The 17,267-nt window shown below is 62.3% G+C and overlaps 1 protein-coding gene across 1 annotated transcript in view; it reads left to right on the forward strand.

Moving 5' to 3' along the window:
* The window catches only part of Hspg2 (heparan sulfate proteoglycan 2), a 90,300-nt gene that overhangs the window by 62,466 nt on the left and 10,567 nt on the right, over positions 1 to 17,267 (forward strand). Inside the window, 33 exon segments of the mRNA XM_076861096.2 lie at positions 855 to 955; positions 1,036 to 1,216; positions 2,155 to 2,280; positions 2,410 to 2,562; positions 2,639 to 2,781; positions 3,037 to 3,172; positions 3,247 to 3,401; positions 3,616 to 3,766; positions 4,464 to 4,609; positions 4,696 to 4,831; positions 5,240 to 5,391; positions 5,544 to 5,679; positions 5,773 to 5,924; positions 6,448 to 6,583; positions 6,765 to 6,916; positions 7,624 to 7,762; positions 7,861 to 8,012; positions 8,712 to 8,847; positions 8,948 to 9,099; positions 9,308 to 9,446; positions 10,095 to 10,246; positions 10,433 to 10,580; positions 11,677 to 11,822; positions 12,225 to 12,366; positions 12,846 to 12,997; positions 13,344 to 13,485; positions 13,599 to 13,739; positions 14,005 to 14,139; positions 14,308 to 14,489; positions 14,817 to 15,012; positions 15,190 to 15,369; positions 15,619 to 15,879; positions 16,975 to 17,179. Of these exon segments, the coding sequence (XP_076717211.2) occupies positions 855 to 955; positions 1,036 to 1,216; positions 2,155 to 2,280; positions 2,410 to 2,562; positions 2,639 to 2,781; positions 3,037 to 3,172; positions 3,247 to 3,401; positions 3,616 to 3,766; positions 4,464 to 4,609; positions 4,696 to 4,831; positions 5,240 to 5,391; positions 5,544 to 5,679; positions 5,773 to 5,924; positions 6,448 to 6,583; positions 6,765 to 6,916; positions 7,624 to 7,762; positions 7,861 to 8,012; positions 8,712 to 8,847; positions 8,948 to 9,099; positions 9,308 to 9,446; positions 10,095 to 10,246; positions 10,433 to 10,580; positions 11,677 to 11,822; positions 12,225 to 12,366; positions 12,846 to 12,997; positions 13,344 to 13,485; positions 13,599 to 13,739; positions 14,005 to 14,139; positions 14,308 to 14,489; positions 14,817 to 15,012; positions 15,190 to 15,369; positions 15,619 to 15,879; positions 16,975 to 17,179 (5,056 nt within the window).

Consider the following 17,267-nt stretch of genomic DNA (forward strand, 5'->3'; position numbering starts at 1 on the left):
TGGGGAAAGGGCTTCCAGAGGGCAGGTCGCTGGCCGGCTGCCAGGGGATGTGAGATAAAGACCGAGATAACCTTGAAGGTCAGACAAGAGTGGTTGTCAGTGGGGAGAAAGGCAGAGACCAGGGTGGAGCGAGGCTGCGGAGGTGGATGGGAAAGTAGCAGGTCTGGAAGGCTCTTCAAGGGGCTCGGCTCTGAAGGGAGGCTGGGAGGTGGGGTAGCCGCTCTACGGGGAAACATGGGGTCCAGAACTGGAAAATTCCAGAACACGCTGATCTGTAGAGTAGACCAACCCTGCAGGGAGGGAGAGGAGAGGATGGTGTGGCACAAGAGGCGGGACGTGTTTGGGACAGGTCTTAGAAGGTGCGGGGTGGGGTGGGGGTGGGCAGGAGGAGGGTCCATCCCTCAGGGACCAGGAAGGAGGGAGCGGGCAGATTTGGGGATTTGGGAAGATGGGAACATTTCCTGAGGGCAGTTTCTGTTTTGTCAACAAGTGTGAGTGAGCAGCCCTGAGCTGTGAACACAGAGGGTGGCTGGGAGGCAGAGGGAGCCAGGGGGTGTGGAATGTTGTTGGGGAGGATGGAAACTCGAACCAGATGGGGAAACTCGCAGAAGTGAGGTGTCAAGTGTTAAGAGCTCGTTTGTGGCCTGGAATCCTGAGCTGGGGCCAGGGGCTCCTTCCTGGGTACCGTGGGGAGGGTGCAGTTGCCTGGCTTCAGCCTGGGTGGGGGCGACAGGCACCAGGGCAGTGAGTGGCATCTCCCTCAGGAAAGAAGTGACCCCCAGAGAAGGGGACAGAGAAAGAAAATGTGGTCACAGGACACACCCCAGCTCACTGAGGGCTCCCTGTCCCCACAGAGGCACCCAGCAAGCCCATCACGGTGACAGTGGAGGAGCAGCGGAGCCAGAGCGTGCGCCCCGGCACGGACGTCACCTTCATCTGCACAGCCAAGAGCAAGGTGGGCTGGCAGGAGAGGGCGGGGTCTGTCATGGGGTCCCTGACCCTTCCACGTGATCCTCACTCGGCCTCACCCTCAAGTCTCCCGCCTACACCCTGGTGTGGACGCGGCTGCACAACGGGAAGCTGCCCTCCCGCGCCATGGACTTCAACGGCATCCTCACCATCCGCGACGTGCACCTGAGCGACGCGGGCACCTACGTCTGCACGGGCTCCAACATGTTCGCCATGGACAAGGGCACGGCCACGCTGCACGTGCAAGGTAGCCCCATGTCACCACGCCCGAGCCGCCGCCCCCGAACCCCTCCAGCCCCGGGACTGCACACCATTTCTTCACACGATGGGTCATTTCTGAGTGCCTAGAGTATGCCAGGTCCTGGTCTTGGGCCTCCAAAGAAGCAGGGACCAGAAGGACAAACAGGATTTCCATGCTCCTAAGATGCAGATCCACATTGAGAGCTCACACATAGCCAGGGAACAAACGGACAGACAAATGGCATGTGATTACTGGAAAGGAGCGCAGGGGACGGGGAGGGGGCTGCTGCAGCTGGACTGCTGTACAGGTGACACCTAAGCCCAGGCCTGAAGGGAAAGGCGCAGAGCCAATTAGAGAGCAGAGGGAGCAGCGTGTGCAAAGGCCCTGAGGCAGGAGCTTGTGGCCAAGGAACAGCAAACCCACCTGACTGGGGCTGCAGGAGGGAGAGTGGGTAAGGAACCCTCAGGTCCAAGCAGGTAAAAGTGTGCGGTATGTGGAGGAGCAGAGGAAAATTGGGTTTTATTATAAAGCAATAGGGAACCCATGAGCAGATCTCACAAAGTGAGGTAACAAGGTCCCATAGAGACAGATGTGTACATACAGATGTCTGTGTGTGTTGTTTTGTTTCAGTTTTGTTCTGGGGACCAAACCCAAGGGCTCTTTACCGCAGAGCTACATCCCCAGTCCTTTTTTTATTTTAAGACAGAGTCTCACTAACATGCCCAGCCTGGCCTTGAACTTGTGACCCTTCTGCCTCAACTTCCTGAGTCACTGGGGTCACAGGCATGTGCCACCATTGCACCTGGCTCCCATTGGTGTTTTCCTCCCTCTGGCCACTGGGTGAACAATTGGCCCCGCAGGGCTAGGGCCGCAGCAGAGAGTGGCAGGGCTCTGACTGCGGTCAGCTCTGTTCCCCAACCTGCCACGTCGTCTTTCTCCCCCAGCCCCGGGCTCCTCGTCTGCTCCCGTGGTCTCCATCCACCCGCCACAGCTCACGGTGCAGCCCGGGCAGACGGCCGAGTTCCGCTGCAGCGCCACAGGCAGCCCCACACCCACCCTGGAGTGGATAGGTGAGGCTGTGCCGCAGCGACATTCGGGGCCTGACCGTCCTGGGGGTGGGGGGGCAGGGCCAGGACTGGCCCCTGGGAGCCTGAGCAAGGCCAGTGCCAGTCAGCACTGACTCCACACCTCCACGCTAGGGGGCCCTGGTGGCCAGCTCCCTCAGAAGGCACAAATTCACGGTGGCATCCTGCGCCTGCCAGCGGTCGAGGCCTCGGATCAGGCCCAGTACCTGTGCCGGGGCCTCAGCAGCGCCGGGCAGCACGTGGCCAGGGCCATGCTTCAGGTGCACGGTGAGCGGGCCGGGCTGAGGGCGGCCGGGGAGCTGTGGGCGGCCCGAGCAGTGTTCTCACAGGGCACTGTCTGCAGGGGGCAGTGGGCCCAGGGTCCAGGTGAGCCCGGAGAGGACCCAGGTGCACGAAGGCCGGACGGTCAGGCTGTACTGTAGGGCCGCGGGTGTGCCCAGTGCCACCATCACCTGGAGGAAGGAAGGCGGTAGCCTCCCCCCGCAGGTGAGATCTGCCCTCCCAGGACGCCACCTCCACGAGAGCCCCCAGTGCCCACCTCTTCCCCTCTGGCTCCCTGCACTCCCTCCTGGGACCCTGGGCCCGGGCCGTCACCCCGGCCTGGTTCTGTTGCCCTTGGTGCCCGGCTGGGCCTTGATACTGGCCCCGGGTCTGCCACAGCCTGGGGGCCCCTCTGCCTGTCCTCCCTGCTCGCCCGGGCCAGGCAGGCCCTCGGGTGGCTGAGCCCCTGGTGTGTGGCAGGCCAGGTCCGAGCGCACGGACATCGCCACGCTGCTCATCCCGGCCATCACGGCGGCCGACGCTGGCTTCTACCTCTGTGTGGCCACCAGCCCCGCGGGCAGCGCCCAGGCCCGCATCCAGGTGGTCGTCCTCTCAGGTGCGGGGCCTGGGGGCCGAGGGAGGGGAGGGCGGGTGGCTCCCTGAGGCCCGCTTACCCGCCTCTGGTTCCAGCCTCGGGCGCCAGCTCCCTGCCAGTCCGGATCGAGTCCTCATCGCCCACTGTGACGGAAGGGCAGCCGCTGGACCTCACCTGTGTGGTAGCGGGGGTGGCCCCCACACAGGTCACCTGGTACAAGCGAGGGGGCAGCCTGCCTCCCCACGCCCAGGTAGGAGGCCCCATGCTCTGGCGGGGTTCCCAGGGTGCAGGGGCGCTGGCTGGGGCCGGCCTGTGCGCCGGTGGACGCTACCCTCCTCCCTCCTCGCTCCTGGGTGGGTGGCTCAGAGCAGAGCCCAGGAGAGTTTGATGGCGGAACCACCAAGGCCACAGGGAGCAGCGGCCACATCCCTGTCCATCTTCCCTTCTGTCCCCACCTGGCCCAGATGCATGGCTCCCGGCTGAGGATCCCCCAGGTCTCGCCAGCGGACTCTGGAGAATATGTCTGTAGAGTGGAGATGGAGTCGGGCCCCAAGGAGGCCTCCATCATGGTCTCCGTCCCCCGCAGCACCCATTCGGGCCCCAGCCACACCCTAGGTGAGAAGCTGGGGACGGCCAGCCAGGATGGCTGAGCCCTGGGCTCCCTGATACTCCGGGGAAGATGTGAGCTTCAGTAGCATCGGGACAGGGGACATCTCAGGCAGGCTCTGACCCTCTGCTGCCTGCTCAGGGAGCAGGGACCCGGGGCCAGAGGGCTGATCCAGCTTGGCTGGACCACAAGTGACGGGACCATTGCAGAAGGTTGGCAGCCAGCAGCGCCTCAGGGCAGAACTCTGAGCTGGGAGTGGGCTGGCCTGGCTTCCAGTCCTGACTCCTCTCTTCATCAGCCTTGAACCAGACCTTTTCCTTTTGGGGACCTCAGTTTCCTCACCTGTGAAATGGAGACGGTACCATTCCTAGATTACCTACCAGTTTGTGGTGTGGTTTAGATGAGACGGTGTCAGTGGAAAGCGCTTAGCTCACATGGTGAACGCTCTGGAGAAGACAGTCATGTGACTTCTCCGCATCTCTGGGTGGCTTCCTACCACCTCGTCATAAGAGGTCACAGTGGTAGATGAGCCTGGAGCCCCAAGCTGGAGACAGGGAGGAAAGGAGCTAGAAGATGTGATTCCATCTGCAGAGAAGCCCCGAGTCAGCCCTCCCAAGCCGGGGCCTGGTCTTCCGCCATGGCCCTCTGCCCAGGGCTGCAGGCTGAGGCTCAGGTGCCCAGGCCTCTGATCCACCCCGTGTCCAGCCCCAGGCAGCACCCTGCCCATCCGCATCGAGTCCTCCTCCTCCCAAGTGGCCGAGGGGCAGACCCTGGATCTGAACTGCGTGGTGCCCGGGCAGGCCCAGGTGACGTGGCACAAGCGTGGGGGCAGCCTCCCTGCCCGGCACCAGGTACGACGGCCCCCAGGTCCAGCCTGCAAGAGGGGGTGGACGGGGCTGCGCTGGTCTCCTCCCAACCCACCCTTCTCTGCACGCAGACCCACGGCTCGCTTTTACGGCTGCACCAAGTGTCCCCTGTGGACTCGGGAGAGTACGTGTGCCGCGTGGTCCTCGGCTCGGAGCACTCGGAGGCCTCGGTCCTGGTCTCCATCGAGCCCTCTGGCTCCATCCCTGGTGAGTGACTGATGACACTGAGTACTGGATGGGGCTGAGGGCCACCCAGGGGTGTGGGGTCCAAGTGACTCCTGCTGCCAGCTGGGGAGGGAGCCCACCTGGAGCTGGCCTCAGGGCCTGCCCAGGAAGCCCGCTTGCCTGAGGGCTCTGCCCGGCTTTCTGTGCCCCGTCACTGCTTCGGCCTCTGCTCCTGCCTCCTCCTTTCCTAGCTCGGCTCCCTCCCCATCTCGCCTCCTCTCCCTGCTCCGCCAGGCTCAGCCCAAGGCCTGCTCTTCTGTTACGGTTACCCATCTGAGCATTTCAAATCCAGGCCACCAAACCCCCCAAGGCCCAAGGCAGAGGCAGCTCCGGGTGGCACAGGTCCTGCCCTCCAGGGGAGCATCTGCTACCCTCACTCTGTCCCCACAGCCCCAGGACCCAGCCCACCTGTCAGGATTGAGTCCTCATCCCCCTCAGTGGCCGAGGGGCAGACCCTGGACCTCAACTGTGTGGTGGCGGGGCAGGCCCATGCCCAGGTCACGTGGTACAAGCGTGGGGGGAGCCTCCCAGCCCGCCACCAGGTACTCAGCTCCTGGCACATGGGAAGGGGCCTTGGGTGGTGGGGGGTGGGGTCCTAGCCCCTGGACTGGGGGGCTGGTAGTTCCTAGCCCAGGGCTGGGGATCTCCTGGGCTCTGGAAGCCCCATCTTATGCTCCCTCCCATGGCCGCCCAGGTCCGTGGCTCCCGCCTCTACATCTTCCAAGCCTCCCCAGGGGATGCAGGAGAATATGTCTGCCGGGCCAGCAATGGCGTGGAGGCCTCTATCACAGTCACAGTAACCGGGACCCAGGGGGCCAACTTTGCCTACCGTGAGTGGGGCCCCCAGGCCGGGCTGGGATGCAAAAAGAGGAGAGGCCCGGGCAGCGTTAGAGGACTAGAGTGACCAGGGATCTCTTCCCCAGCCCCCAGCAGCACGCCGCCCATCCGCATCGAGTCGTCCTCCTCCCAAGTGGCCGAGGGGCAGACCCTGGATCTGAACTGCGTGGTGCCGGGGCAGGCCCACGCCCAGGTCACATGGCACAGGCGTGGGGGCAGCCTGCCCACCCGGCACCAGGTAAAGGTCCAGGAGGCTAGAGGGGCCGAGAAGAGGGTAGCACCAGGTGCTGAGGAGGACTGGAGGCCCTGGCCCCCCTGTAACCTTGTGCAGGGTTAGAACCCAGAGTCGAGGCCCCGCCAGCCCACGCGTGAGTCCCGGTCCACCACTGTGACCTTAGGCCGGTGCTTGTTTCTCGGTGCCTTAGTTCTAGCATTTGTAACATGGTGGTGGTGACACTTACCCAAGGATCAAGTTCAGTCGCAGAGCTCTCAGGGCCCAGTGCGTAGAAGTGCCCCGAGGGACCGCTCCCACCTCAGTGCCATGGCCTGTGGCCACGCTGTATTTTAGAATTTGGGGTCCCCCGAGGTCAGGAGACCTCTAAGGGGGAAGGATTCTCGGCGTGGCCGCTGCCGGTGCATCTCAACCTGAGAGCCGCTCCCCCTGGGCATGGGCTCCGCGGGGTGCTCACCTGCCCCCAGTTCTCCAGGGCTCTGAGGGTGCTGCGGGGGCGCCCCCTGACCTCACCCCCCACTCCCAACAGGCCCACGGCTCACTGCTGAGGCTGCACCAGGTGTCACCTGCTGACTCCGGCGAGTACGTGTGCAGAGTGGTGGGCGGCTCGGTGCCCCTGGAGACCTCCGTCCTGGTCACCATTGAGCCTGAGAGCTCCGTGCCTGGTGAGTGGCAATAGAGGGGACAGGGCTGGGGGCCCACCCAGGGAACTCCCTGTCCTAGCTGTGCAGGATCAGGCCAAAAGCCTCAGTCCACACCTCCCAAGAGACCAGTGGCCCCTGTCCCCACTCACGCCATCTCTTCTCATCTCCCGCCGGGGGCTGACCCTCTGTCCTCTATCACCAGCACTCGGGGTCACCCCGCCAGTACGAATCGAGTCATCGTCCTCCCACGTAGCTGAAGGGCAGACCCTGGATCTGAACTGCCTGGTTACTGGGCAGGCCAACGCCCAGGTCACGTGGCACAAGCGCGGGGGCAGCCTGCCCTCCCGACACCAGGTAGGAAGTGGGGGTGGAGGAGGGTTCTGGAAGGTGCCCCTAACTGCAGAATAAAGAGCAGAGGCTCAGGATCGGGCTGCGGCTCAGGGCAGAGCACTTGCTTAGCACGGGTGAGGCCCTGGGTTCCACCCCCAGCACTACCGCAAAAAACACAGGATCTTAGTTTTTGGGTTTTTTTTTTGGTTTTAAGTGGACACAGTATTCTTATTTTTTATTTTTATGTGGTGCTGAGGATCGTACCAGTGCCTCACACGTGCTAGGCCAGCGCTCTACCACTGAGCCCCAGCCCCAGCCCTGGATCATGGTTTTTGAATTCAGGCATGTTTAGGTTCATTACTGCTCGGTTGCTTGTCTGCCGAGTGACTCAGGCCAGTCTCTTGACTTCTCTGATCTTTAATGTCCTCATCGGCCAAATGAGCTCATGCTGTGCGTCACCTACCCTGAGCCCGTCAGCAAGTGCTGTTCCCCATGTCCCCCTGGTGCCAAGTGTCCGCAGTCGCTGACGTGGGCGAGGTGGCAGGTTAGACCCTGTGCCACCTCTGGGGCAGGAATTGTGTCCTCCTCGCCCCTCTGTCCCCAGTGCCCATCATCAGTGGTGCATCTCCCTGGCTGGGCCATGAGGGAGCCCAGGGAAGGAAACAGGAGCCTGGCCACAAACCCAGGACCGGGCTCTGAGCCCGCCGCCTCTGACCTGCCCCTCCTCCCAGGTGCACGGCTCAAGGCTGCGGCTGCCCCAGATGACCCCAGCTGACTCTGGGGAGTACGTGTGCCGTGTGGTCAGTGGCTCGGGCACCCAGGAAGCCTCAGTCCTTGTCACCATCCAGCAGCGCCCCAGCCCCTCCCACCGTAAGTGTCTTAGAGATCATGGCAAACGGTGGGGGCTTCCTAGGGGCCCATCGCCTCCTCAGCAACGCCCACACCCTGCCCTGCACCTGTCCTCCCAGCCCAGGGCGTGGTGTACCCCGTGCGAATCGAGTCCTCCTCGGCTTCGCTGGCCAATGGTCACATGCTGGACCTCAACTGCCTGGTCGCCAGCCAAGCTCCCCACACCATCACCTGGTACAAACGCGGAGGCAGCCTACCCAGCCGGCACCAGGTTCGGAGCCAGCGGCAGGGAGGACGCTGCCCTGGTGGGAGGGCCAGGGAGGCAGGCTCTCGGCACCCCTCTGTGCTCATCTAGTCATTCAACAAACATGGAGCGTCTGTGATGGCATAGTCCTCTGAGACACAGAAATGCATCCTGCCAACTCAGCGGGTCTGCTCACCCACTGAGCCTCCCCGAGAGGCTGCTGCAGGCCAAGCCCTAACCTGGCACCACAGATCCCAGTAGAAAAAAACAACTCTCTGCTCATGGTCTAAAAGGGAACAGGCCAGGCCCACATGTCTATCATTCCAGTGACTCAGGAGGCTGAGGCAGGAGGACCACAAGTTAGAGGCCAGTCTTGGCAACTTAGTGAGACCCTGTCTCAAAATTTTTAAAAATAAATACAAATGGTGGGGATGTTTCTCAGTGGTTAGGGACCCTGGGTTCAATCTCTGGTACCAACAAAAAAAAAATTAAAATACGTAAAGGGAGGCAGACACGCTGAAGGACGACATGTATGACAGCTCGGGCACCCCTGCTGGGGCCTCCGCAGGCCTTCCGGAGAGGTGACGAGGAGAACAGCACAGACACTAGAGCTGCCATCCCCCCAGGCCCAGAGGCAGGCCAGGCGAGGGGCCTGAGACACCTGGGGCCCAGGTGACAGCATCCCCAGGATTAGAATCCCCACCCACTGTCACCTGCTCCCTCCAGATCGTGGGCTCCCGGCTGCGGATCCCTCAGGTGACTCCGGCTGACTCCGGCGAGTACGTGTGCCACGTCAGTAACGGGGCTGGTTCCCGGGAGACCTCGCTCATCGTCACCATCCAGGGCAGCGGCTCCTCCCACGGTGAGAGCGTGGAGGACAGGGGCCTGGGCACCTGGCGCAGAGGTCCCCAGCCCCGTGGGTCTTGTCTGACTTGGTGTCGTCCTCCCCACTCTGTCCCCAGTGCCCAGTGTCTCCCCGCCAATCAGGATTGAGTCCTCGTCCCCCTCGGTGGTGGAAGGAGACACCTTGGATCTGAACTGCGTGGTGGCTGGGCAGACCCAGGCCACCATCACGTGGTACAAGCGTGGGGGCAGCCTGCCCTCCAGACACCAGGTAGACGAGCCCCCGGAGGTGGAGGTGGAGCCCTGGTCCCCTGCGGTGGGCACCACAGGGACCGCCCAGGGGCTTCTTCTTCTAGGCCCTGGACACTCCCGCGTCCTGGGCCTGGGGTAGACCGAAGGCAGCCTCCACGTGCCTCATGAGGGAAGCCCGAGCCAGCTGTGACCACGGGCTCCTCAGCTCTCCCCTCTCTCCTCCCCAGGCCCACGGCTCCCGCCTGCGGTTGCACCAGATGACCGTGGCTGACTCTGGCGAGTACGTGTGCCGAGCCAACAACAACATCGAAGCCCTGGAGGCCTCCATCGTGGTCTCGGTCGCCCCTGGCCCCAGCATCCCTTCTGGTGAGTCTGATGAAAACCCTCGTCCCAGGAGCGAGATGGTGGGACCCAGTGACAGCGTCCCCTGTGATCAGAGTCCTCAGACCTGGGTAGTGGTCAGTGTTGGGTTCTGCACAAAGGTGCCTGAGTCAGATCACCCGGTGCATTACTCCTGAACGGAGGGAGTTACTCTTCCCTCTCTGCCTCAGTCTCCAGGCCAGGTAACTGGGGACATGGATCATTCCAACCTCAGTGGTGCACACTGTGATCCGAGCTACTTGGGAGGCTGAGGCAGGAGGATTGCAAATTCAAGGCCAGCCTGGGCAACTTACGGAGAACTTAAATAAAACTTGAAAAGGGGCCGGGGACATAGCGCAGTGGTAGAGTGCTTGTCTAGCAGGCATAAGGCTCTGGGTTTAATCCCTAGCATTACAAAAAAATTTTTTTTCTAACCTTTCAAGTGTTCAATAGCCACATGTGACTAGTGCCACCCTTAGCATGTGAGTTTGTGAGGGTTAAATGAGTTAATACGGATAAGGGCTGGGGACAGGGCTGGCACACTGGGAGTCCTTAGTAAGTGTTAACTGTGACCCTCCCGGGGCCATGGATCCCACAACCTCTTCTCAAATCTGACCTTGGCCAAGCCCTGACTTGCTGCTCCTGTGTCCCCAGTCTCTGGCAGTGCTGTGCCCATCAGGATTGAGTCGTCTTCTTCACATGTGGCCGAAGGGCAGACCCTGGAGCTGAACTGTGTGGTCCCTGGGCAGGCCCACGCCCAGGTCACGTGGCATAAGCGTGGGGGCAGCCTGCCCACTCGCCATCAGGTATGGGTCAGCAGGAAACGGTGGGAGGACTGTTGGCTGACTACAGGCTGGGCCCTGGCTAACTCTGCCCGAGAGAAAGGCCTGGGAGCCCCAGGGGGTGCCACGTCCACCTGGGCTAGAGGCCTTCAAGGATTCCAGATTGGCCTCTTACACCGGTGGTCCTTCTCTGTGTCCTGCCCTGCCCAGGCCTACGGCTCCAGGCTCCGGCTGCACCAGGTGTCCCCTGCTGACTCGGGCGAGTATGTGTGCCGTGTGCTGGGCAGCTCTGGCACCCAAGAGGCCTCAGTCCTGGTCACCATCCAGGCCTCTGGATCTAGTGCCGGCCATGTCCCTGGTGAGGGTGCCTGAGGGGCCTGGGAGCCTGGAAGAGGGAGAGGGGTGGAGAGGGGAACAGCAAAGGAGGGCATCTGAAGACCGCGGCCCTCCGCTCCCAGACTCCTGCCTCCTGCCCACTCCCGCGGTCCAGGACAAGGGGCCAGGCTGAGGCTGGGGGAGGTCCCATCCATGTCAAGGACCTGAGAGCACAGGCTTTGGAGCTGGTATCAGTTGGCCTGAGTCCCAGTTCCTCTGTCCATACTTGGAGATGTCACCCAAGGGACTTTGCCTTTTCACATGTCACTGTTCCCAATTGTGAAGGGGGTGGTACAGCTCTTGCCTTCTACTCTCTAACTATTAATCATCCAGGGAGTCCCCTAACGCCTGGACCTGTGCCTCTGGGGTAGCCCTGGGTGATTTTACGGGTGATCCAATAGACATCTTACGGGAGCAGTACATTAGGAAAAAATGTGACACATCAAACCTGTCCTGACTTCATGGAAATCAGTGCCTATAATGGGGCTAAGTAATGAAGGTTTTTAGAGTGAATCAATTGAAAGGAAAGTATACAGTAATTAATAGCCCAGGGGCCCACAGAGTAGCAGAAACCGTGACCGGGCATGCATGGCTGAGAGGGTGGCTCGCGTCTGCTGGCCCTGGTGGACTGACCCACAGTAACTATCCCATCCTCCCCGTAGCCGTCTGAGGTGGGCATGAGTGTTTTCTCCATGTATAGATGGGAAGCAGCTGTCTAAAGATCCTTGTGTCTGAAGAGGAGCTTGACCCAGGCAGGCTGGCCCCGGGGTCTATGTTCTTAGCGACGCACGCTGGAGTTTGGGAACTGTTAGTGATCTATGTGGGGGCTCCTGGCTTTAGCCCTGACCCTAGTGGTCCTGGGAGATGGGGATGGGGCCAGAAAGTGGTACCTTTATCTCCAGGCTCGCCCATCCCCCGGGTGGCTAGGCTACCTACTCCAGACCCAAATGTAGTGGGAAGGTGGAAAAGCCACTCTGCAGGTGGCCTCTGATCTACACATCAGGGCACCCAGGAGAGGGGTTAAGGACACAGGGGTGGGAGCCTCTGCTCACTGACCCCTTGCTATTCCCCTCTCCCAGGAGGCACTCCACCCATTCGCATAGAGACCTCTTCCTCTCAAGTGGCCGAGGGGCAGACCCTGGATCTGAACTGCGTGGTGCCCGGGCAGGCCCATGCCCAGGTCACATGGCACAAGCGTGGGGGCAGCCTGCCCGCCCGGCACCAGGTATGAAATCTGGGAAAAACAGGATGCGCCACCCTCCCCAGCGGTCCTTCCCAAACCCGACCCTGAAGGAAAGTGGCCCCGGCCATGGGGGTTTCAGGGCTGGGGTAACAGATGGCTGGAGTCGGGGGTTGAGAAGAGGCTGGGAGTGACCCGGCCACCACCTCCACCCTGCACCTTGGTGCACATTACAAAAGGACACTACCTACTCTCGATTCTTACTTCCTCCTGCCAGAAAGAGTGTCCTCAGAAACCTAAATGCCGCACTAAAGTCAAAGGGAGTCACCTTCAGTCGGAGGCAGCCTGCATGGCAGCCAGGGGACACAGGGACAAGAGGGTGTGGCAATGGGAGGCCTGGGCCACCATTCCCAGCTCTTCCGTGCACTTTCACCCCGCGTTGGCCAGGTCCACGGCCACCTACTGAGGCTGAACCACGTGTCTCCTGCCGACTCTGGGGAGTACTCATGCCAAGTGACAGGCAGCTCGGGGACCCTGGAGGCTTCTGTCCTGGTCACGATTGAGGCTTCCAGCCCAGGCCCTATTCCTGGTGAGTGACAAGGAGCAGTGGGTGATGGCGAAGCAGGGCTCAGGGCCCTTCCTGGTTTTGCTCCTGATCTCACCTCAGGGCTCTTTTTTGGTCATTGCTACTGGGGATCAAACCAGGGCTTTACGCGTGAGGCGAGCGCTCTACCAGGGAGCCACACCCCAGTTCCCTCAGGGCTCCTGCTGTCACCTGGATCATGGGGTTTTCTATGGCTGAAGACCGAGCCTAGCCAGGTGTTCCCAGATGTGACTGGTGAAGTTCCACAGCTACTTCTGTGTCCCTGGGCCCTGGCTGTCCTCCAGCCCCTCCCCTTAACCAGCCCCTCCCCCCAGGGAAGGCGGACCTTCTTAGGTCAATGTGGCTCAGCTCTGTCACTCACTCGCAAGCCGCAGCACCTCCAGGAGACCAGTGGCCTTGTGCCACCACCATAGGTCCTGGCTTTACCCCAGGAGCCTGCCTCTCACCCACCCCTGTCCCCACAGCCCCAGGACTGGCCCAGCCCATGTACATCGAGGCCTCTTCCTCACACGTGGCCGAGGGGCAGACCCTGGATCTGAACTGCGTGGTGCCCGGACAGGCCCATGCCCAGGTCACATGGCACAAGCGAGGGGGCAGCCTGCCCACCCGGCACCAGGTATGGGGCCCGGCTGGGGGGGACCCTAGTGCAGGAAGATCCACCCTGCATTTTCCTTCTGCTTCTAGATCTCCTGCAAACCCCTGCTAGGGGACCAGGGGGACCAAATACCTGTCAGGGAAGACTTCCTGAGGGACCTGGACTTTTCTCCCAGCCCTGCAGCTGCTCGTCCCTTGAGCCTCAGTTGTCCCCTCTGTGGAGTGAGCCCCTTGGCCCCTGGGGTTCTGGGAATGAAGCTTTGCTCAGCCCTGAGCTCAGCTGGCACCCGAGCTCCTGAGGTCCTCAGGGCAATGACCCCTGTCTCAAGCCACCTGGCCTGATGGGTCCCCTCTCCTCCCGCTGACAGACCCATGGCTCCCAGCTGCGGATCCACCACGTCTCCCCGGCTGACTCGGGTGAGTACGTGTGCCGAGTGGCCAGCAGCACAGGTCCTGAGCAGGAAGCCTCCTTCATGGTCACAGTCGTCCCCAGTGCGGGGTCTTCCTACCGTGAGTGTGGGGGATGCTGCAGGCAAGGGGGGGAAGACCCTGGAGCCAAGGTGGGGCCTCCCTGTCACATCAGCCCCGCCCACTGAGCCCGGCCCTTTGCCCCCTGGGCTCAGGTCTCCGGAGCCCTGTCATCTCCATCGACCCACCCAGCAGCACCGTGCAGCAGGGCCAGGACGCCAGCTTTAAGTGCCTCATCCACGAGGGGGCGGCCCCCATCAGCCTGGAGTGGAAGACCCGGAACCAGCAGCTGGAGGGTGAGCGCCGGGGCAGCGGGGCTGCGGGCAGGCTTGAGGGCCCGGGTGAGAGGGCAGGGGCAGAAGACCACGCCCACACCATGTCCACGTGTGGCCTGTGGTGAGTCTCCATGGACTTTTATCTTCTGCCATCTGGGACTCTGTGTCACATACCCAGGCCTGAGAGGTTGGGGACATGGGGCAGAGGGACAGCAGCTGGCAGTGCCAAAGTAGGAGGAGGACCATGTCGAACCTCACTGGCCTCCTCCGTCAACACAACCCACAGACAATGTCCACATCAGCGCCGACGGCTCTACCGTCACCATCGTGGGCAGCCGGCCCAGCAACCACGGGGCCTACCGCTGCGTGGCCTCCAACGCCTACGGCGTGGCCCAGAGTGTGGTGAACCTCAGCGTGCACGGTGAGGGGGCGCGGCCCCGGCGCTCTGGCTCCCTGTTGGCTCTCCTCCCTCTCTGAGCACCAGAGTGGAGGGGAGATGGGTGCTCACCCAGCGTTACCCAGCGGGAACTGGGACGTGCACATCGGCCCAGTCCTGCTGTGGGTCAGCGACGGTCGTTCCTCTGGGCAGGGCCGCCCACGGTGTCCGTGCTCCCCGAGGGACCCGTGCGGGTGAAGGTGGGGAAGGACGTCATCCTGGAGTGCATCAGCACCGGGGAGCCCCGCTCCTCTGCCCGCTGGACCCGGGTGGGCACTCCTGCCAAGTTGGAGCCTCGGACCTATGGGCTGGTGGACAGCCACACGGTGCTGAAGGTAAGGTCAGGGATGATCCGTCTTGGACTGAGCCCCGTCCAGGACCTGGCCCAGAGCAGCTGCCTGGAGGAGAGGCAGGAGGGTGGAGCAGGTGGAGAAGGAAGCAAGGAGGCCATAGGTGGGTGGTGGGTAGACCGGCAATGGCGGGCCAGGGGAGAGGGACGGGAAAGAGGAAAAGGAGGGATGGAGGATGGCGGGCAGATGAAGAGGTGGATGATGGCCGCGTGGGTGGACGGATGGACTCGTGGCCCTCAGTAGCCAGGCAGAGGTGCTAAAAGCGGGGGGCCCAGCTCAAAGCCCCCACACCACCTCCTTGCTTTCCTCTAGATTGCATCGGTAAAACCCTCCGACGCAGGCACCTACGTGTGCCTCGCCCAGAACGTCCTGGGCACAGCACAGAAGCGTGTGGAGGTGATCGTGGACTCGGGCACTGCAGCCCCGGGGGCCCCCCAGGTCCAAGTTGAAGCAGCTGAGCTGACCTTGGAAGCTGGGCACACGGCCACACTGCGCTGCTCAGCCACAGGTGCGGCCAGGGGTGGCCCACGGGGCTGGCACAGCAGAGGTGCCCTAGGGCCTGGGTTGTAGACACGTGGGATCTGAGGATGACGTTGTGGCCAGGAAGCACCCACTTAGTGGCCCCGTGGAGGGCAGATCACCCTCCACCAGTCCAACCAAGGCCATCTTCTGCTCTACCCCACAGGCAGCCCCACGCCCACCATCCACTGGTCCAAGCTGCGCTCCCCCCTGCCCTGGCAGCACCGGCTGGAAGGCGACACGCTGGTCATCCCCAGGGTGGCCCAGCAGGACTCGGGCCAGTACATCTGTAATGCCACCAGCCCTGCGGGGCATGCCGAGGCCACCATCATGCTGCACGTGGAGAGTAAGACGCTCATCCCCTCCCCTTGGGCTCCCCTGTGCATGGTGTGGGGACAAAGTCCCCACAGAGCCCCGGGACCCCCTTCCACCCGGAGGACCTCAGAGACTGCCCTTGCTGCCATCCACGTCCCCACCTGGCCCCGGTGCTCTCCATCCTGTCCTCTGGGCTTCCCTGGTCTTTTGTCACCCAGACCCTATTCCCTGCTGCCATCCTGACCTGTCCTCCCCCCACCTCTGTGTCCCCTGACTCCAGGCCCACCATATGCCACTGTCGTCCCGGAGCACGCGTCCGTGCGGGCAGGGGAGACGGTGCGGCTCCAGTGTCTGGCCCATGGCACGCCCCCGCTCAGCTTCCAGTGGAGCCGCGCGGATGGCACCCTCCCCCCGAGGGCAGCCGCCAGAAACGAGCTGCTACAGTTTGAGGCCACAGGCCCTGAGGACTCTGGCCGCTACCGCTGCCAGGTCGCGAACAGGGTGGGCTCAGCAGAGGCCTTTGCCCAGGTGCTTGTCCAAGGTAAGCAGCGGGGCTCCGGGTGGACAGAAAGGAGCCAGCTTGCCCCTGGGCACATGGAGTACCAAGGCCTCCCTCCTTTCCCCCACCACAGTACCCTGCTCTCCCCGGTTCTCCCGGGCGCACGCGGACTTGCCCGCTCCAGAAAGTGCCCTGTGTTCTCAGCCCCGCCCGCCTCCATCACCACCTCCCTCCCCTGGCACTGACTTGCCCTGGCAGGGGAAGCTACCATGTGCGCAAATTCCCCAGCGCTCACTGCCAGACGCCAGGCGCTCAGGGCAGGACCTGGACCCACTCATCCCAGCGGCCCTGGGTTTGTCCACCAAGGGCCCAGGCAGACTGGGAACTTGCTTGACGGGGGCAACAGTGTTAGGCCCAGTCCTGCAAAGGCAGGCGAGGGCTTCTGGGCCCGGACTTCTAGAAACAGCAGGGCATGAAGCCCACTAGCCAAGGGCCTGGACTGTGGTCTCAGACAGGCCCTCTCTCTGGTCAGTTGGTAAGAGACACATGGTAAGGTGGACAGGAAATGCCTCCACATAGGCAGTTAGAAAGGCACCAGCTGCCCACGGCTCGGGGGGCCCTTAGGAAATAGAGGCGATGCTTCCACACCCGCCCACCACACACACCAGAGTCTTCACCATGGCACGTCCCTGATCTCTTATTTTGAGCTACAGCCAGAACAGTCTTTGTCATCCTTCCTTAAGATGTCTGACTCCTAGCCGGGTGCAGTGGTTTGGGATCCTGAGGCAGGAGGTTTGGGAGTTCAACGCCAGCCTCAGGAATTTAGCAAGGCCCTAAGCAACTCAGTGAGACCCTCTATCAAAATAAAAAATGAGGGCTGGGGATATAGCTCAGTTGGTAAAGTGCTTGCCTCGCTGCCCAAAGCCTTGGGTTTGATCCCCAACACCACAAAAAAATAAATAATAAAAAGTTAAAAGGTCTGGGGTGTGGATCAGTGGTTAAGTGCCTCTGGGTTCAATCCCTTGTACAAAAAAAAAAAGGATGTCAGACTCCTTTCGCTCTTGCCTGGGGCTGCCCTCCCCGCGCCTGCCTCCCACACACAGCGAGACCCGCAGAACCTTGCACCTATCTCTTCAGGTTCCTCAGGCTCTCAGCTTGCCACCCATGTCCTGGCAGGATCCACGCCCACCGTGCAGGTCACCCCTCAGCTGGAGACCAAGAGCATTGGGGCCAGTGTTGAGTTCCACTGTGCCGTGCCCAGCGACGCAGGCACCCAGCTTCGTTGGTTCAAGGAAGGGGGCCAGCTGCCTCCTGGCCACAGCGTGCAGGATGGGGTGCTCCGGTGAGTGCTGGTGGGTCAGGGTGGGGCTCGGACCCCCCAGCCCAAGACTCAACTGGGCCCTCAACCCAAAGCAATGTCCTTGCACAAG

The sequence above is a fragment of the Callospermophilus lateralis genome, chromosome 7 (genome assembly GCF_048772815.1).
Source record: "Callospermophilus lateralis isolate mCalLat2 chromosome 7, mCalLat2.hap1, whole genome shotgun sequence".
NCBI classification, from domain to species: Eukaryota; Metazoa; Chordata; class Mammalia; order Rodentia; family Sciuridae; genus Callospermophilus; species Callospermophilus lateralis.